Source organism: Daldinia caldariorum (genome assembly GCF_022478825.1).
Source record: "Daldinia caldariorum strain CBS 122874 unplaced genomic scaffold F4812scaffold_1, whole genome shotgun sequence".
Taxonomy (NCBI): Eukaryota; Fungi; Ascomycota; class Sordariomycetes; order Xylariales; family Hypoxylaceae; genus Daldinia; species Daldinia caldariorum.
This window is the reverse complement of record NW_025953037.1, coordinates 3,344,870-3,361,301: the sequence shown is the minus strand read 5'-3', so window position 1 is coordinate 3,361,301 and position 16,432 is coordinate 3,344,870. Positions and strand designations below refer to the sequence as shown.

Below are 16,432 nucleotides of genomic sequence, written 5' to 3'. Positions count from 1 at the left end.
TCCTGGGGCTGTTGGGCAATTAGATGAACTAGGTGCCTAGGTGAAAATAATAATGTACCCCCAAATCAGCGTTTAGACGTTATAAATTGCTTGTCGTGAGGTCATCGAGCGCTAACGATCGCTAACAATTAGCGTCAAGGTACCCAATCCGTCCCGTTGCAGCAGTAAAACATCATCGGACAGAACCGGGTAAAAATATGATAACCAGATAACATTAGGTACTATGTAATATAACATAATACACTTAGGTAGGACAGGACCCTGCTTTCGACCGTGGTCCAGATTTCCCCGGGAAATCAGTGGAGCTCCGTTCGGCCGGTTAAAAATATCAATACCAAACAACGCACGGATCCGGTCCGACCCGCAACTCAAACGTCATTTCCACCCGAGGAGCGCCGATCTTCCATATTTCATCTCATCTCGCCGTCCTATCCTGTGATAGTGGCCAACTTAATTGCGTACAGTTGTTGTAAGAATAAGCAAGAAAGATGAAGAAAAAGAGAAAAAAACCTTGTAGTTTATGTTTGACATCAGAGATAGACTGGAGGAGTACGTGGTTTAATACAGAGACATGGTTCTTTATAGGAACCTACCTGAAGGTGCTACTGACTGAGCTTGTTTACGATTAAGGCTAGGAAGAACATCAACATAAAAACGAAGAAGGCCTCATGGCTTGGGGAAAAGCTAGATGGATTGATATCACTTATCAAAACTGGTGCATCGGATGGCTCAGCCGTCACATCTCCTCTGCCCCCGGCCTCGATGGTCATCTCTCCGCCTAATTGCAATAGGATATATTGGGTAATGAGAGTGAAGGGGTTCTAGGTGGAGTATGTCTCACTCCTTTATAGATGTCCAAATACACTTGATAGGTGATATATATATATGATCTAATTGTCTACCTACCTAAGTACCTAGGTAGACGGAAAGCAAATGGTTTATATGCGTTGGGTCGTTACTAGATGAATTACTAGCAGTTAATATGAGTGTCGAGTAATTCCAAAGCAAAGAGATAGGGCAAAAGCGACGTTTGAATGGGTAAGGGGAGAGCTTATGATAGCTGAGATATAGCTATTCGTTTGAGCTTCCGAGAAATTGCTATGTAAAGGTGATTCTGCTAAATTGCATTATGGGCTGGGATGACGCCCTGTCTGTTTGTCCCCATTCCGACTCTTGGTTATATGACAGCTCTAGCGACCGGGACTTTAGCAAGCCCAGTCGACCCAAAGCCCACGAGATAGCATCGGCCCATTCCATAGCCAGACTAGGGTGCTTCGTCCTTAGGAAATCTGCAATGTCTTGGCCAAGTGGCGCGGCTATTGACTGCAACCACCAGAACCGGCTGTTGAGTTCGTTCAACAATATCGTCCAGTGCAGTACGATGAGCAATGCGAACGGATCGCGTCTTCCAACAAGCGATGAGAATTTTTTCCCTGTATGTCCGGGGAATCCGGATCCGAATCCCTCAAGCTGTCCTGCCGCTTCCTCGGCGTAGCATAATTCTAGACTTTGGATCGCTGCTTGGTACAGCTCGTGGTCGTGGATTATAAGGATAGTACCCTCCTCTTCGATGCTGTCTATCGGCTTGGGCGTACTTGCGTGGCGCTGATCGTTGAGCGCGTTCAGCCTGTCCAAGGCGGCTCGAGCATCTGGATCTATCAGATCTTTCGATGCGCCCATGCGGCTTAACATTATGCGTAAGGGAAATGCACTACTGAGAAGCCACGGCAGCCCTAGAATGCTAATGCTGGTACTCCCGTTGACTAGGTCGAAAGCTACTGCTGCGAGATCGAGCATGCTCGTAGATTGCTGAGGTATGGAGAGATGAACAGCGATGGATATTGCAGAGAACATATATAGAACGTCGCAATTCTCGGCGTTCATATTCCCAAGGTGAAAGCGAAATGACGTGCTACCTCTATTGTAGTATTCAAGTGCCGCATGGACGTACTTCCTGGAATTGGCTTCCCCAACAGTCCTCGCTATCTGCAACGATGACATAGCAAATAGGCAGTTCAGCATGAAGTCGTAGTTGAGGGCCGACCGTGGTAAGGTAGCTTGTAAGTAATCCACGTCCTCCTGCATGCTACAGAATGACTTATATGTGTGCGTTGACCACTGGTTCATCAACTCGAGCTCTAGTAGTCTGGTAGGGCCACCGTAAGCCGCACATAGTGCCCCTAGATCACCGCGCGGACGCTCGATACTATTAGGATATTTTGTTAAAGCGCTAGATCTGGGCCGCGTGGGTAGAAAGTTTCCGTCATTGGAAGCTTCGGCTCTAGGCCGGGAGTAGACGCAATTGGCCTTCCGGAGTATGCAGTTATTGCAAGGTGGGCCTTGCTCGTCGCATTTTGTATGCCATTTCTTGCAATTCTGGCAACCGTTACGGGATTTCTTATGAGATCTTCGCTTCTGCATGAGAATAATATTTCCGTGAGGATTGTTTTTTGTTTTTTCTCTCTCTTTTTCTTTCCCTCCTTTCCTTAGGATAACTGGTCGTTACCATGCGATGAGCACGTATTGCTCCGGTGTTCACGTTATCAGGTTGATTAGGTCTTTATGTATAATTGGGATGAGTTCCCCTGATTGCGGCTGTGCTTCTGCGTCACTCATATAAATGTCTAGGCGCGATGCGCTGCGCCACTAATACAACCTCATAACCCCATGCAAGCTGAAAAGCAGTGTGGCTCGGTTGGAGAGGCTCGAGATAAAAGATTAAGATGTATTGGCTCCTGGCGCCCAGGCCTAGAGTACCTAAGGTAGCAACAAAAACGTCCTGCAGATCGGCTTAGGAAATCCCAGCTCTGGGTAAGATAAAGCAAACGCAACTTGAGAGGATAACTCAATCATGACATAACAGGTATTAGTGTGTTGTCTTACGATCCCAATTTCTCAATGCTCAACAACAAATACTAATATTTATTGGGCTAAGAGTGGAGAGGTTTTTAACGTGAGTGGACGGCCAAGAAAGAAAAATAAGCATAACAAGTAAGAAACTTTCGAGGGATGTTATTTGATGGGGTCGGAATGAAGAGTTGGTCTATTTTAATATCTAGTCGAGCCCCCAGGCTATAGGACACCTAGATTCTACTTGTGCGACCCAAAATAAATAAACAACAAGCACTTCCTGCTTTCTAAAGAGATGTTATAAGTGCCATCGGCAAGTGATACCATGCATCTATTTCTAACAGCCAACCGATATAAAGCAACGTCCAGAGTAAAAGCTGAACACAATGGAAATCACCTTGGAGGTTAAGTGGCATAAGAGAAGAAATGTACCTAAGGTATGGAAGGTGTCTAATCTGCGAAAGTCAGAACGGATTGGCCTCATAAACCTTATCAGCTTCCACCATAGCATCGTAGCTATATAGCCACGGCTGGACTGTGGGACAGGTCCTAAATGCAAGTGATTCGTTAGTTCCATATATTTGATTCTGGAAATAGATCCTCGTTTGGCTCTTACCAGCGGCTCGGGAAGTTTGGTGTTGGTTCCTTGCCCATACTTGCGAGGAAGATAGCGTCTCGTTGCTCCTGAGCAGGACCGTCAGGCAGATGAAATGAATCCCTCTAATTGCGTACAGGTAGGTAGGTTAGCATATTTCGCGTCGATACTTCGAATGACTAGAATTCGACCGACCTGTCCTAATGCTTCCTTTGCGATTGCCTCTCCTCGCGTCTTTCGTAGCTGCTGATACAGCTCGAGCGCAGGAGCCAGCTTGTCGCGGCTAGTTACATATTTAAGCAACCGACCGAGGACAGCTCCGTCTTCTAGCGAGGAATTGGCACCCTGCGCGAGGTATGGGAGCATTGGGTGACATGCATCGCCCCTAAATTGAGCGATGTTAGCAGTGTGTCGAAAATACCTTAGGTTAGGTAGGAATAGAAGATGTACAACTCACGCAAGTAGGAATGTGGCATCATCGTTCACCCAAGTATCCAAGGGTGAGACTAAGTGACACCGCTTATGTTAGACTTATATTTCACTTAAGTATCGTTTATAAACATATAGGGGGGTTTACTATGCATTAGCCTCCATTTATCCACCCGATCCACACATGCTAGTAGTTTGTTCAAGCTGTTGCGTAACTTGATGAGCAACGGCGAGTAGGTAAATTCTTCGTTAGAAGGTAACTCACATTGGGTCCCACGGCTCGAATAGTTTCCGCATCTCATCCACGTCAGCAGCCAGGCGGCTTACGTGTTCCGGCAGATCATCAGGACGTAATAAAACGAGATTGTACATGCGGCCTTGTCTGAGCGAATAGCCTACAACATGAGACTCTGGACCAATCCAGAAGTTGACGGACGGGTTAGACACTAAGTCTCGTAGCTCGGGATCATTTATGTCTTCTAGATTTAGTACAATTCGATATGCCAGATCTCCAGTTGGCGTCGGTGTTAGCTGTTGTTGCAGTAAAGAGCTTCTCGTTCGCGACCACAAACCATCCGCACCGAGGACTAGATCACCTTGGATCACTTGGCCGTCTTGCGTAATTACTGCAGCGCGTTTGAAGTCAACGTGTTGAACATCAACACCGAGCTGAATTTCGGCCCCAAGCGAGCGGGCACGACGCACCAACGCTTCTTGCAAGTCTGCACGATGGAGGTCCCAGAACGGGGCGCCGTATCGTTCCAGTATTTTCTTTTGATAATCATCTTCGCGAGCTAGGACGCGGGTGCCGTCATATCTCCGTACAGCTAAGTATGAAGGAATAGCGGCCTTATAACTTAGCTCGTCGAAAACTCCCCAGTGATGAAACAGACGGCTTGCGTTGGGGGTAACTTGGAGCCCGGCACCGATTTCTGTTAACTTGGTAGTTTTCTCTAGCACAGTAACTCTGTGACCCTCAAGGCGCGTGCTGATGGCAGCGGCAAGGCCGGCGAGTCCTGCACCCACGATAATTAGATGAAGTTGAAAATTGTTAAGGTTGTTGTTACACTGGGTTTCGTTGCCAGACATTGTGGGAGAATGGGGCTAGGTATCACGAAAAAGAAATGGCCTATGCATTCTAATCCTTCGTTAATGGGTATTAGTATTTTTATGTGAGGGGTTTCGGGAATGCCGCATTTACGGACACACCTTCGCTTCCGGATCACAACTTCGGTACCTGTAAGAATTGGGGGGACCCCGTTATGTGCATATTTACTCACGCTCTTATTTACCTATTTATATTGCTACCTAACCTAATATATGAATGTCGCTGAAGTATAGTTGCAGGTATGTATAACAATAGAGGGAATGACTTCATCAATTCCTAAAGAACTAATCGTTGGAAGATCATTAAATAAGTACCGGGTAGATATTTTGCGAAAATTGTCCTATTCGTAGCTAAACTGTAAACTTGAACAGATATGGTATGCGTAAACGTATTGATAAACGAGAAGGTCACAGTAAAGTATTTAAACGCTTGCCTGGAATGCTACCTTTCAAATGCCTCATGTCAGGGGCCAAGAGGTTAAGCGAACTAGATACCTCTTACCTTGAGGGCCTCCAACTCGAAGAGCTCCAGCCGTGCATATCTACCAACGTAGGAATATCAGCCCACGTGGCAAAGGAAAAGATGCTACTGTTAATTCATATGTCAATTAATATCGAGGTCCCAGACTACTGGATATCCTATACGTTACACCAATCTATTCAAGTTAAAACTTCCGATTGGCTTGATTTTCAGTAGGCATGGGAGAATTCATTGGATGATAATGAGGCTCAAGCGATAATAAGAGTGTAAGCACTAAGATACCTCCTACATGGCAGGTTTATTGAATTGATAGTAAGTACCTAACCTACCTAGGTACTATGAGCATTATAAGCAAGACTGAATAATGCATAGTAGTACTCTTCTTTTTTACTGTCACGAAATATTGGGGAAGCAAATGGCGACTTCCGAACGCTGTCTATCCAAATCACACCTGGAATTCTGCTTAGTATATTCGTGCTAAACGCTTGCCCGCCACAGGATCGAGATCGTGGTATTCTATGCAGAGGATGATCAGGCGTATACAAGCTAGAAGAGCTCATTGGGCAATCCTTTGGATATGCCGATCAGTAGATTTTGTATACTGCAGTCGTGTGGTGTTGGATATGATGTATACACCCATCCCTATTAAACATAGATGAGTTAAGTTACATGTAAGGTAAAGCCCCATTACCTGGGGCCCATGGTGAACACCAAGAGATTCGACATGTTTGTTGAACACGTCGAATTTGCTGAGCGGCAATTATTCAGGTGCTTCTTTTCTTTTTATGAGCAATAAATATAATAATTATTCGTCTACTGTTCATATTTAGTTTAATGAATTTAATGTCCTCCTGTCCCTACCAAAGTAAGGTACCTTATAGGGGGCATGTATTTCTGGTATGTCTTACAAGCACAGCGATCTTCTGTGCGTCCCGGTGCGTCGCACAACAGCGTAGATCGTAGAATTTAACCTATAATTGTTACTCAAAGTCTCATAAATATTATCGAATATTACTACAAACATAGCTCACGCTTTCTACCTATAGTCTCTCTTCCTCTCTCATTTGGAAGAAGAGTAGCGAGGCAAACGTTAATATATCACTTCTACAACATAGATATTATTCACTTTACGCACGACACTTGTGTAGGCCCTAATAAAAACCTCTTATTAGGCAGTCTCTAGGAGGCTTTTCTTGGTCGAAATAATCATGGGCTTGCATTGGATGTACTCACATGTTTTAAACACCTGCAGAAAATAAAATGTAGCTAACATATAAGGTAGCTACATCCTATATGTTAGTTAAGTACATTGGCAAATATTGACACCTAGCTTGAAATACGATTATGCTTGCAAAAGAAGAGTCAAACACAACTAAGACTAGGCAGGTTGCGACTATAAGAGATATGATTCTTGATTTACCGTATACCGTAGATCAGTGATGATATGCGGACAATTCACCGCAGATGCCATATAGCACAACTAAGGAGTGAGATAGATACAGGTATACACTAGGTGCTCGTACTATTGCGGAAAACAATACATGCGCCAATTTAAGACAAGTAGTAAAGATTTATCTCCGAGTCTTCCGATAGTTACATCCGAGTTAACATAAAAGATGGCTATGTTAGAGGTAGGTATGTCTTCAGTAAGGTACTATGCGATAGGCGGCTATTGATATTCTACTTCCAGTTTAATTTTTTTTCTTGCTGTATACCTTTCACTGAAAGTCTGGACGCCTGATTTAGAATCCTGAAGTTCCACACGAGTCTAGTTAACTCGAAATAACTTCTATCAGACGGTACATATTTCACCATAGCCCGGGGGGTATGATTTTATAAATACCTAGGTAGGAACCTAACCTCTTATACATACACCACTAGGTAGGTAGTTGATTTCCTCGGTTACAGGGTACCCGTCTGTATAAGCATGTGATATAGTTAGTAGTAGGTGCACCTAACCTAAGAAATCGATCGGATAAGACGACCGTACGTATATCAGAGTAACTCCGGCCGAAGCGGTGAGCAAGGAGTTGATTGTTACCTTATACAGGCATCATGGTTAGATAAGTGGCTTCTTTTAGTCTACATCGGAGACATAGGTGAGCCCGAGGGACGTAAATTATAGACTATTTTGGATTCTCTCTTACTGGAAGTTTTCACTTTACCACGAAAGCAATCACAAGCTTATGACATTGCATTGCCGGCGGCTATCTCGCGATGTCGCGATCTTCCTATCAAGTTAGTCTTATATGCATGGGCGGCTCTAAGATTGGGAGGAGATCTGGAAATTATCCAAGAAAAGTAGGTGCAAACGTTTGCCATGCAGGGCGTCCCGAATTCGAGGCTGTCTTGGCATTTGCGTGGGGGTACTTCACTCCTATAACCTGGTTCTGGCCGCTTGATCTCGCCGTAATCCCGCACAGAGTTCAGATATAATTCTTCGGTGCTGCGTTTCTCCACATCCCAGATTACAGCGCATAGAGGTAGTTATATGGAATGCATGCTTCCCTGGTCTTATTTTCCATCACCGTGATCAACAGAGTGCAGGATCAAAGGGTAACAAGTAGTCAGTGTCTTGGATTCTATCAGATAGTCACCCTATGTCAGGGAAATGTAGATACGACAGGGGTCTGCTGGCTATATAAAGGGCAGCTAGCCCTGATATTCATTCTGGTTGTGGCATCCATCGAGGGCACCCAACCTCATCAGACACCTCGACAGGACCGCTATATCATCTCAAAGGGCAGATCCAAGGGCACTTCAACTTGACAGAGATTTTTGCCATTCCTCCGAGGAACTAATCCGATCTTCGTAATAGCCATGTCTTCCATCGAGGACCTAGCATCATCCATTACAGAGCAAGTCTCGAGGCTCTCTTCCCTTCTTCAAGAAGCGGGCTTGCCATCCCCAACGTTAGACGAGTCAGGCTCTAGTGATTTCACCCATGAGACAGACACTCCAGCGGGAAGGTCTTTACGAGAAGCGCGCCATAGAATAATGGATTCAGCTAAAGACCTCGTACGATTGGTACAAGGTCCTACTGAACATCTTCTGACGTTAACGTGGGCGGTGAGTATTCCACAGCTCCCATTGCTTTGTTAATTCCCACTCATACCTCTTGGAATCGCCTATAGTATGCGGATGCGGTAAATATAAACCTAATTGCGGAATTACGAATCCACGAACATGTACCCCTAGGCTCCTCTATATCAATCCAGGAACTCGCTGCCGCCGTACGTATTCCCGAACAGTTGTTGGCTCGGATAGTACGATATGGCATCGCCAATGGTGTGTTTGTTGAGGAGCGGTCTAATGTCATCCGACACTCTGCATCATCGGCCTTGCTAGTGCAGAACCCGCACTTGCCTGATATTATACGCTTCGCAGCCGGATTCCTAGGGAATATCGTGAAGAAAATACCGGAAGCAGTTCTGCTGAAGCGTGATGATCCAGCTCATGCGCCCGATAGTGCGTTCAACCTGGCATACGGGACTGATGAGTCGTTATTTAGCTACCTTCATAGAAATGAGGCCGTGACTAAGGAATACCACGATTACTTGACGGGAAGAACACACACACCTATGTGGTCTATTGATCGGCTACGTGCGGCGTGGCCGTGGGGGTCCTTGGGGAAGGTTAAAGTCGTTGATGTAAGTCCTTGCTTTCTTGAAAGAATGCTTGCTCTTCTTCGCCTTTACCTAACTCTGTCTCACAAACTGACGGAGCTTAGGTTGGCGGCTCCAACGGCCACACAGTCCTGGCATTAGCACCACTGATGCCGGACGCAACATTCGTTGTCCAGGATAGTAATCTCGGCGCGCTAGAGATGGGGCGACGTGCCGTTGCCGAAGATTCGTCTCTGGAATCTCGAATCAGTTTTGAAGAGTATAACTTCTTCGAACCACAACCGGTTCAAGCCGAAATTTATATCTTCCGCCATATTCTACACGATTGGGATGATGAGGATGCTGTAAAAATCTTATCGTCGCTGCTCCCTGCCCTGAGACCGGGAGCCAAGGTCTTTATTAGCGAAGGCATTCCCCCAGAGCCACCTGCAAAACGATTAAATACATTACCAAGTAAAATGGCCCGGTTAGTTTCTATATTACTCTCCATTCACTTCGCAGCAAATGCGCCCCTTCTAGATACCGATTATTTGCTGATAGGTTGTACCAATATAGGTTGGAAGATGTGCTTATGCTAGGAGTGCATAACTCGCGTGAACGCACCGTCTCCGAATTTGAGTCACTGTTACATCGAGTCACTCCTGGGGGGTTTCGGCTCGCGGGCGTCACGTCCGGTGCCGAAGTAGGGGCTTTCCAATCATTGCTGGAATTTGAATTCGTTGGGTTGGCAAACTAGGACACCGACGATGGTAAACTACCTCCTACCAACCTGGTACTGTACCCTATTCTGAACATGAACGCGCCCTGTCCCAGAATAGGTCTCGAGGGTAAGACAGGTACCTAAAGCCAGCATATTCCTAAAGTCGGGCTTTTATGGCCCCCCTTAGGAACCCGAGAGATCGGGATAACAAAGGGCTGGGTAAGCGGAGGGGCCATAGCTTAGATCAAACTATAATGTTACTCGAAAATGCATAGAATGCTGCCCTTTAAAAGGCAAGAAATATAACATGTGCGGTGGGCTTTGGTGGTGAAATTGACACTTTCTAAGATCTGTAGTGGGGTGAGGTGGGAGAAGTATAAGGGCACATAATAATACATAATAGGGGATACATAATAAGGGATATATACCTACCTCATAATAATCATTTCATCATGTTCACAATAGCGCCTCGACATCTTTCAGCTCATTATTCGTCCATTCCCAAAGCTTTTCGGCCAAAGCCTCGTCTCCAGCTAGCTTCGATGGTCCCGCTTTCTTCCCCACGGGCTCGTAATATTGCCCGTTCTCCAGCTTTGGGAGCGGAGCGGTAGCCGCCCATAGCGGACTATACGCTAACTCGGCGGCGTCCTTGTGCAGGAAGCTGGTTGCTGAGAAAAAACTCTTTATCAAAGACTGCTTGGCATTCTTTAGCAGGCCCGTCCTGCCGACGCCTGGGTGGACGGCGACGCTGGTTATCTGCGGGTAGCGCTTCACCATAGCTTTGCAGTACAAGATCTGCGCGAGCTTGCTCTGTCCGTACCGCGCAAATTCGCCGACCGCGTCGGGCTTTCGTAGGTTTTCGAATTGGATACCCCCGGACGGCGCATAGTTATGGCCGTGCGATGTGACTTGAACATGTCTTACGTCCGCGCCGCTCTCGGCAGTTCGCAGCAAGACAGGTCGCAAAAGCTGTAGTATCACAGCATGGCTAAGATAGTTGGTACCCCATTGCAGCTCGAATCCCTCTTCCGTCAAGCCGGGAGGCGTTGCCATTATACCGGCATTGGCGATAAATATGTCAAGGCGATCCGACTTGAAGCTTTCGGCGATAGCTTGCCGGATCTTAGCGCGGGAAGAGCAGAGATCACACTTGATGAAAGTAACCTCAACGTTCGGGCCCTTAGCTTTAGCAGCGGCGACAACTGTAGCGCCAGCTTCTTCATTTCGACCCGTGAAGTAGATGTGAGCAGGATTGTGCGAGGCTAGGAACAGAATGATTTCTCTTCCAATACCCGAGGTGCCTGATTGTTGTTAATCAAAACCTTAGGTACCTAAAGGTTAAATCAGGGATATGTTAAGGGCCAAAGATAAACGCACCTCCTGTAATAAATGCTACTTTCCCTGATAGATCAGGTATATCCTTATCTGGGTTGAAAGGAGGCATGTTGTGTTATGTGGCTTATTCCTAAAATGAGAGGTAACTAACAGAAGATATGGTATAATGCCCAGGTTTTAGATATATCGGATTATTGAAAGTTACCTCCTACCTGTAGGTATTATATGAATTGATTTCGGATTCGGACAACGCAATCTTCCCGAAGTCATTAATGCGTAGATTGGGTGGAATACGAATCAAATGGAACTATGGGTGTTTAGGTCTAGTATGCTTATGTTAGGTAATAACATGATCTGGCATAGCCTCCATTGCAACTCCCCCAATCCCCCCTCTCCCCTCCCCGGTTGTAGTCCTTGAGTCCTAACCTACCTAAGGTACCTAGGTAGATACTGACCAGGTAGGTAGTAACGGGACGGCTATTTCTCCGAGTCGGAGCTATTCCACCCCCCGACATTACAAATGCTTGGGTCCGGAGTCCCAAGATGCCACAGCCAACGATCGGGCATAAAGGTACCTGATATACTTCATGATTTCTGCCAGTCAAACTCCCAGTCCTTGGTGAACTGGCTATACTCAACACCGGAATTGCCTTTGAAGATATCCTCGTACTTCTCAATCCTACTTAACGGATTTTCAGCTTGTCGGAAGTACTCTCGGGCCTGGCTTTTCATGACTGGATCGTTCCACATCTTCGCCATCCATTTTAAGCCGTCTTCGCTAATGCCAGTCAGTGGTAACTGGTAGCTGCGGAAACGCTGCATCAAAGATAAGTAACACTATAGGTATAGGTATAGGGATAAGTATGGCCTCGAGTATTCTAATAACTCACCCATAAAACAGGCCAGAAGAAGGCATCAGCGATGCTGAACCCGCCGAATAGAAATCCTTCATCCTCTTCACCAAGCTCGTGCAGCCTCTTCTTAGTATCTGCTCGCGCCTTGTTCCACAGCTCAAGCATTTCCCTAATCTCCTTTGCGACAGACTCTGTTGAGGGAATGTTGCCGGTGTATTTCCCGAGGAAGTTGGCCCCGTATGTATTGCGGAGCTCACCAAACCCGGAATGCATCTGCGCTGCTGCGGTTCTTGCCAGCGCCCTCAGCTTGCGGTCCTTCGGCCATAGGTGAAGTTCTGGGTGTTGCTCTGCCAAAAATTCGCTTATCGCAAGAGAATCCTCAACCACGAAATCATCGTCTTCCGTGCCTACCTGTAAGGCGGGGAGGAGGCCTTTTGCGAAGCGCGACGGAGGTGCACCGGTTGGATGGCCCATGCTATAAAACTTGACGTCGCAGGGGATGTTGAAGTATGAAAGGATAAGTTGAACTCGCGATCCCCAACCTAATCTTGGTAGTTAGCTTTTATCTCCAATAATCATATTCGGCCCTGCATCGCCGTTGACGCACTTGAGTACCGCGTAAAGTACACATGAAGAGTGTAGTTGATATTTGCCTTGTTATCTCCCATGGTAGCGACAAGATATAAAATTAATTAACGCGATGATACTAAAAAAGAAAATATTGATTGCATTGCAGGGAAATCAGCATATTTAAACAGGTAGGTAACCTAACCTAAGGTAAACAAAGTTCCCTGACGCTAGAGGGAATGTCGCCGTAGTCCGCATCATAAGCCTTCAATACGCTACTATACCCGACCGATCGCGGAAAATAATGAAGCTCTAGATTGACTCATAAATTAGTGATCGGAGCGTTTGTTATCTTAAACCCTTAACTCCAACCCTCTCGTCGAGGTGGACCGCAGGCTAATGATAATTGGTCCCCTTCTAGTTTATACTATTATACTAGGTACCTAGCGCCAACCACATATAACAATCTAAAGCCGTAAGAACATTCTCAATGAAATATGGTTATGACGCATTCCACGGTATAGGACCGACGATATCTGTTTCGTCTCCCCATCTTCGTTCCGTGTTGACCTCAAACCTGAAGAGCTCCGGACGCTTATAATGGCCCGCTCCATCCACATACACCTTCACCATGCTTAACTGAGATAGGTCAATCTCTGCAGTAACGATTGTGTCAACCGGGCCCCTAAATGGCCCTCCGATAACTGGGCAAAAGGGGTGAATGATAGCAGTCCAACCACCTCCAGCCTTCACCTTGTCCTGAGGACCTAGATTCTGCTCCATCCACCGAAGACATGTATCGTCAACATAGCTGCTTGGGCAAAGCACGAATACCTGCGCGGTCAACGCGTGCGCCTTCATCAACGCCTCAATTTGCGAACATGCGACATCCTCGAAGCCTTTGAGAATATCGAGAGCCGGCCAACAACCAACGTGGATGTGCTCTCCCTGGTCGATAAGGGCTTGTCGAGCTCCATTCATGGTATGCTCCCAGCACGCAAGCGCACCAATTCTATATCCCGTGCCCTTAGGCTCGTAAGTCTTGAGCGTATAGCCGGACCCCTGGCCCCAGACAAGCCGCTCGGCCCATGTAGGTTGGACCTTGCGATGAACTCCCAGAATGGTGCCATCCGCGTCGAATGTGACGATGCTATTGAACAGCGTGTACCCATCGCGCATGCGCTCCGAAATGCCCAAGACTACCACCATGTTGTGCTCCGCACAGGCAGCTTGCACGTCGACGAGGTCGTCCGGAACCACGACGCTCTGCGCGGCGTAGAGCGCCACGGTCGAAGCGTCGGGCGCGTAACAGTTGGTAAAGTAGGGAAATCCGGGTACGAACACTTCGGGGAAAGCGAGAAGCTCAACCGACTCGGCTGCTGCATCGGAGATGATGGTGATTACTTTGCGTAAGGTGGCAGTCTTGTCCATGTATACCGGCGCAGCATGTACAGCACCGGCGTTAACCTTCTTGTCCAGCATTTTGGAGTCTTCCTAGGTGCCCGGAACTTAAATTGTACCTAGGCAATTTGTATAAACTCAGCATAGCAAGTGAGGGGTTCCCGAACGACTTGATAATCCGTCTAGACATCAGTGTGGCGGGGTATTGTACAACATTCGAATGGCAACTCACATGCTAATAATCTTGCAATTACGGAGAGCAAAGTCCCTAGCAAGTTGAGCGAGACCTACTATCCTGTGTTTGGTCGAAAGGGGTCAGAATAAGTCGTATACAGCGGATTGCTAATGCCTGAGCGTAACATACCAGAACGACAATCTAATAAATATATCCAAGGTAATAGATAATTATATATACTGTTCATTCATTGAAAATAGAAGGAAATTTGCTGTTTGAAACTTCCCTCTAGGTTACTTATAATGTAATAGAAGCAAACCCATAATAGACATTTACCCCCTCACTCTCTCAGCTACTCTCAATTCACTCATTTATAAGCTTTAGTATCCTGGCAACAATGCAAGCACAATGGTCAACGGTTAGAACTTGTGTATGAGTAGGATACTTCGTATACCCCCCAAGGTGGAAATGTCCTTATGAGCCAATTACGTAGGTACCTAGGAAGAGAGTGATATGTCCAACGTTAACCCACCTGTGTATAGGGGTCGAAAACTATTATCGCGAACACCTAGCAACGTATGCGATCCTAGAGATAGGCGATCGTATAGATCATGACCAAGCCACATGCCAAACAACTAACGCGTATCCAACATTCAGTAGACTTGAGGTTAATGACTAGGAGTAGACCTTCTACGTATAATAAATTACTGTAAGGAACTCATCCTATTTTTTCTTAGTTCTCTTCTAGCGAGCCAGAACATTACGAGTCAAATACTTTAGGCGCCTCGTTACCGGTACCCGGGTAACGGACACCTCTCGACTTTACCGTCCTCATCTGCCAGCGCGACTTACGCGTACTTGCTTCCCTTAGTTACAAATTCTTCCTGCTTTAGGTAGTGACTCAAGCAGAATGAAACTACACAGTACGATTCTAGCGTACCTGCCCAGATATCTTACGTTGGGCAGTTACGTTATCATGGAAAACATATAATGTGCGTACCTACCCTAGTTCTAGTTCGTAATTTTTTCATATAAAATCATCTCCATGTTCCTAGCATTTCTCCTTCTACTTATTACCTATTTCTTCCCTACCAAGTTAGATACGAGATATCCAATCCTCGCCGAGTTACATAGCTATTGACTTTGACCGACATCTCCCAAAAGACAATACCTATTCCGGTGCACTATAGTTCAATGTGAGTTCAGTTTTTAAGAGGGAAAGGGGAAATTTTATATTAACTTAGGTACTTTCAAAAGATCAATACGCAATGGGTTCAACAATAGACGGAGAGTTTCCTAGTTCCCTCAGAGCTCTCTTCCCAAGCCGTGTAGACCCGACGGAGTTCCATCTCGGCACGCATGCGCACGATTTGCGATTTGCGGTGGTTATGGACGCAATATCCAGGAAGAGGTCCCTTTTTGTCCTGTATGACGGGTCTACCGATAATGGCAGTGTCTTGGTAAAGGTTGGCAAGACGCATAATCACCTCACGACTTACAACACCGGAGTCAAGGCTGGTGATACCACAACAACCTTGACCTACCGCACAGACGACGCGCGAGTATATAGGTTCTCATTGGACCTGAGAGGGTCACGCCCGGAGAAGTTTGAGTGGCGACCCACTGAAGGCAACGAGGTGCACGCCATGTTCGACCATGCGAAGGGGTTTAAGTTAGTACGGCTTCGAAGTAAGGGCCCTGGAAACGGGAAGGGAGGAAAGCGAGCTGAAAGACACATTGATGAAACCAGCGACGGAAAAGAAGTGGTGGCTGTCTGGGCAACTCAAAGGAACATCTTGATGAGATTCGTGCCAACTCTCAAGCCGTTCAAGTTTGAGTTGCGCGCAAGCGGCAAGACTGGAGAGTTGGGAGATGATTTTGCCTATGTAGCGCTCGCAACCGCCCTCAAGATTTGGTCATTCGAGGCGCAAGGCATCTCAGGCCTTCCGTTGATGGAGTCGCTCGTTAGTTGATGGCTGATTATTTGGTTTCGGGAAACAGGATAGGGGCTCTAGGAGGAAATACCATCATGATGACGTTCTAATTCTACGAGTGAACTTTCAAGAGGTTCCATATCGCAAACCGAGGGCGTCAGGGGGTATGTATAGAAACCGGGAATAGGGGGGATTCCATCAACTTCCCGTCCATATCTATTTGTTTACATACGACCTTCTCCCTCTTCAAGCTCTTTCTTTACTTACGTCTCTACGCTTCAAGTCACTTTTCAACCCCCACTGAGTTATTGACGAGGCCAATGACCTCAACTACCACCTCCTTTAAAGCAACTTCTAATCACGTACAACCTCGCTGTA

General features: G+C 46.4%; 7 protein-coding genes across 7 annotated transcripts; 2 read left to right on the top strand and 5 right to left on the bottom strand.

Annotated features, from left to right (window-relative positions):
• Window positions 1-934: 934 nt before the first annotated feature.
• F4812DRAFT_38493 (uncharacterized protein) lies at window positions 935-2,675 on the bottom strand. The gene has a single exon (XM_047932067.1). It carries the CDS (start codon window positions 2,419-2,421, stop codon window positions 1,099-1,101), a length of 1,323 nt encoding a protein of 440 aa, XP_047795396.1. The 5' UTR covers window positions 2,422-2,675; the 3' UTR covers window positions 935-1,098.
• Window positions 2,676-2,687: 12 nt separating this feature from the next.
• Window positions 2,688-5,081, bottom strand: F4812DRAFT_411520 (putative monooxygenase). Its single transcript, XM_047932624.1, has 6 exons — window positions 4,140-5,081; window positions 4,023-4,078; window positions 3,903-3,951; window positions 3,641-3,830; window positions 3,467-3,570; window positions 2,688-3,399 (listed from the first exon to the last, which is right to left on the bottom strand). Exons 1-6 carry the CDS (start codon window positions 4,961-4,963, stop codon window positions 3,315-3,317), a joined length of 1,308 nt encoding a protein of 435 aa, XP_047795395.1. The 5' UTR covers window positions 4,964-5,081; the 3' UTR covers window positions 2,688-3,314.
• A 3,201-nt stretch (window positions 5,082-8,282) lies between these two features.
• Window positions 8,283-9,824, top strand: F4812DRAFT_454898 (putative O-methyltransferase; the record flags this gene model as incomplete). Its single annotated transcript, XM_047936725.1, has 4 exons — window positions 8,283-8,531; window positions 8,597-9,112; window positions 9,193-9,554; window positions 9,644-9,824. 4 exons carry the CDS (start codon window positions 8,283-8,285, stop codon window positions 9,822-9,824), a joined length of 1,308 nt encoding a protein of 435 aa, XP_047795394.1.
• A 131-nt stretch (window positions 9,825-9,955) lies between these two features.
• On the bottom strand, window positions 9,956-11,493 carry F4812DRAFT_38320 (NAD(P)-binding protein). Its single transcript, XM_047932055.1, has 2 exons — window positions 11,166-11,493; window positions 9,956-11,089 (listed from the first exon to the last, which is right to left on the bottom strand). Exons 1-2 carry the CDS (start codon window positions 11,230-11,232, stop codon window positions 10,245-10,247), a joined length of 912 nt encoding a protein of 303 aa, XP_047795393.1. The 5' UTR covers window positions 11,233-11,493; the 3' UTR covers window positions 9,956-10,244.
• Window positions 11,494-11,522: 29 nt separating this feature from the next.
• F4812DRAFT_38210 (uncharacterized protein) lies at window positions 11,523-12,845 on the bottom strand. The gene is made up of 3 exons (XM_047932043.1): window positions 12,585-12,845; window positions 12,014-12,519; window positions 11,523-11,939 (listed from the first exon to the last, which is right to left on the bottom strand). The coding sequence occupies exons 1-3, from the start codon at window positions 12,643-12,645 to the stop codon at window positions 11,709-11,711; spliced, it is 798 nt and encodes a 265-aa protein (XP_047795392.1). The 5' UTR covers window positions 12,646-12,845; the 3' UTR covers window positions 11,523-11,708.
• On the bottom strand, window positions 12,749-14,610 carry F4812DRAFT_38181 (carbon-nitrogen hydrolase). The gene is made up of 2 exons (XM_047932037.1): window positions 14,310-14,610; window positions 12,749-14,240 (listed from the first exon to the last, which is right to left on the bottom strand). Exon 2 carries the CDS (start codon window positions 14,024-14,026, stop codon window positions 13,046-13,048), a length of 981 nt encoding a protein of 326 aa, XP_047795391.1. The 5' UTR covers window positions 14,027-14,240; window positions 14,310-14,610; the 3' UTR covers window positions 12,749-13,045.
• F4812DRAFT_38188 (uncharacterized protein) lies at window positions 14,370-16,347 on the top strand. The gene is made up of 7 exons (XM_047932038.1): window positions 14,370-14,609; window positions 14,663-14,696; window positions 14,778-14,787; window positions 15,045-15,112; window positions 15,285-15,316; window positions 15,378-16,218; window positions 16,338-16,347. The coding sequence occupies exons 1-6, from the start codon at window positions 14,597-14,599 to the stop codon at window positions 16,091-16,093; spliced, it is 873 nt and encodes a 290-aa protein (XP_047795390.1). The 5' UTR covers window positions 14,370-14,596; the 3' UTR covers window positions 16,094-16,218; window positions 16,338-16,347.
• Window positions 16,348-16,432: the final 85 nt, after the last annotated feature.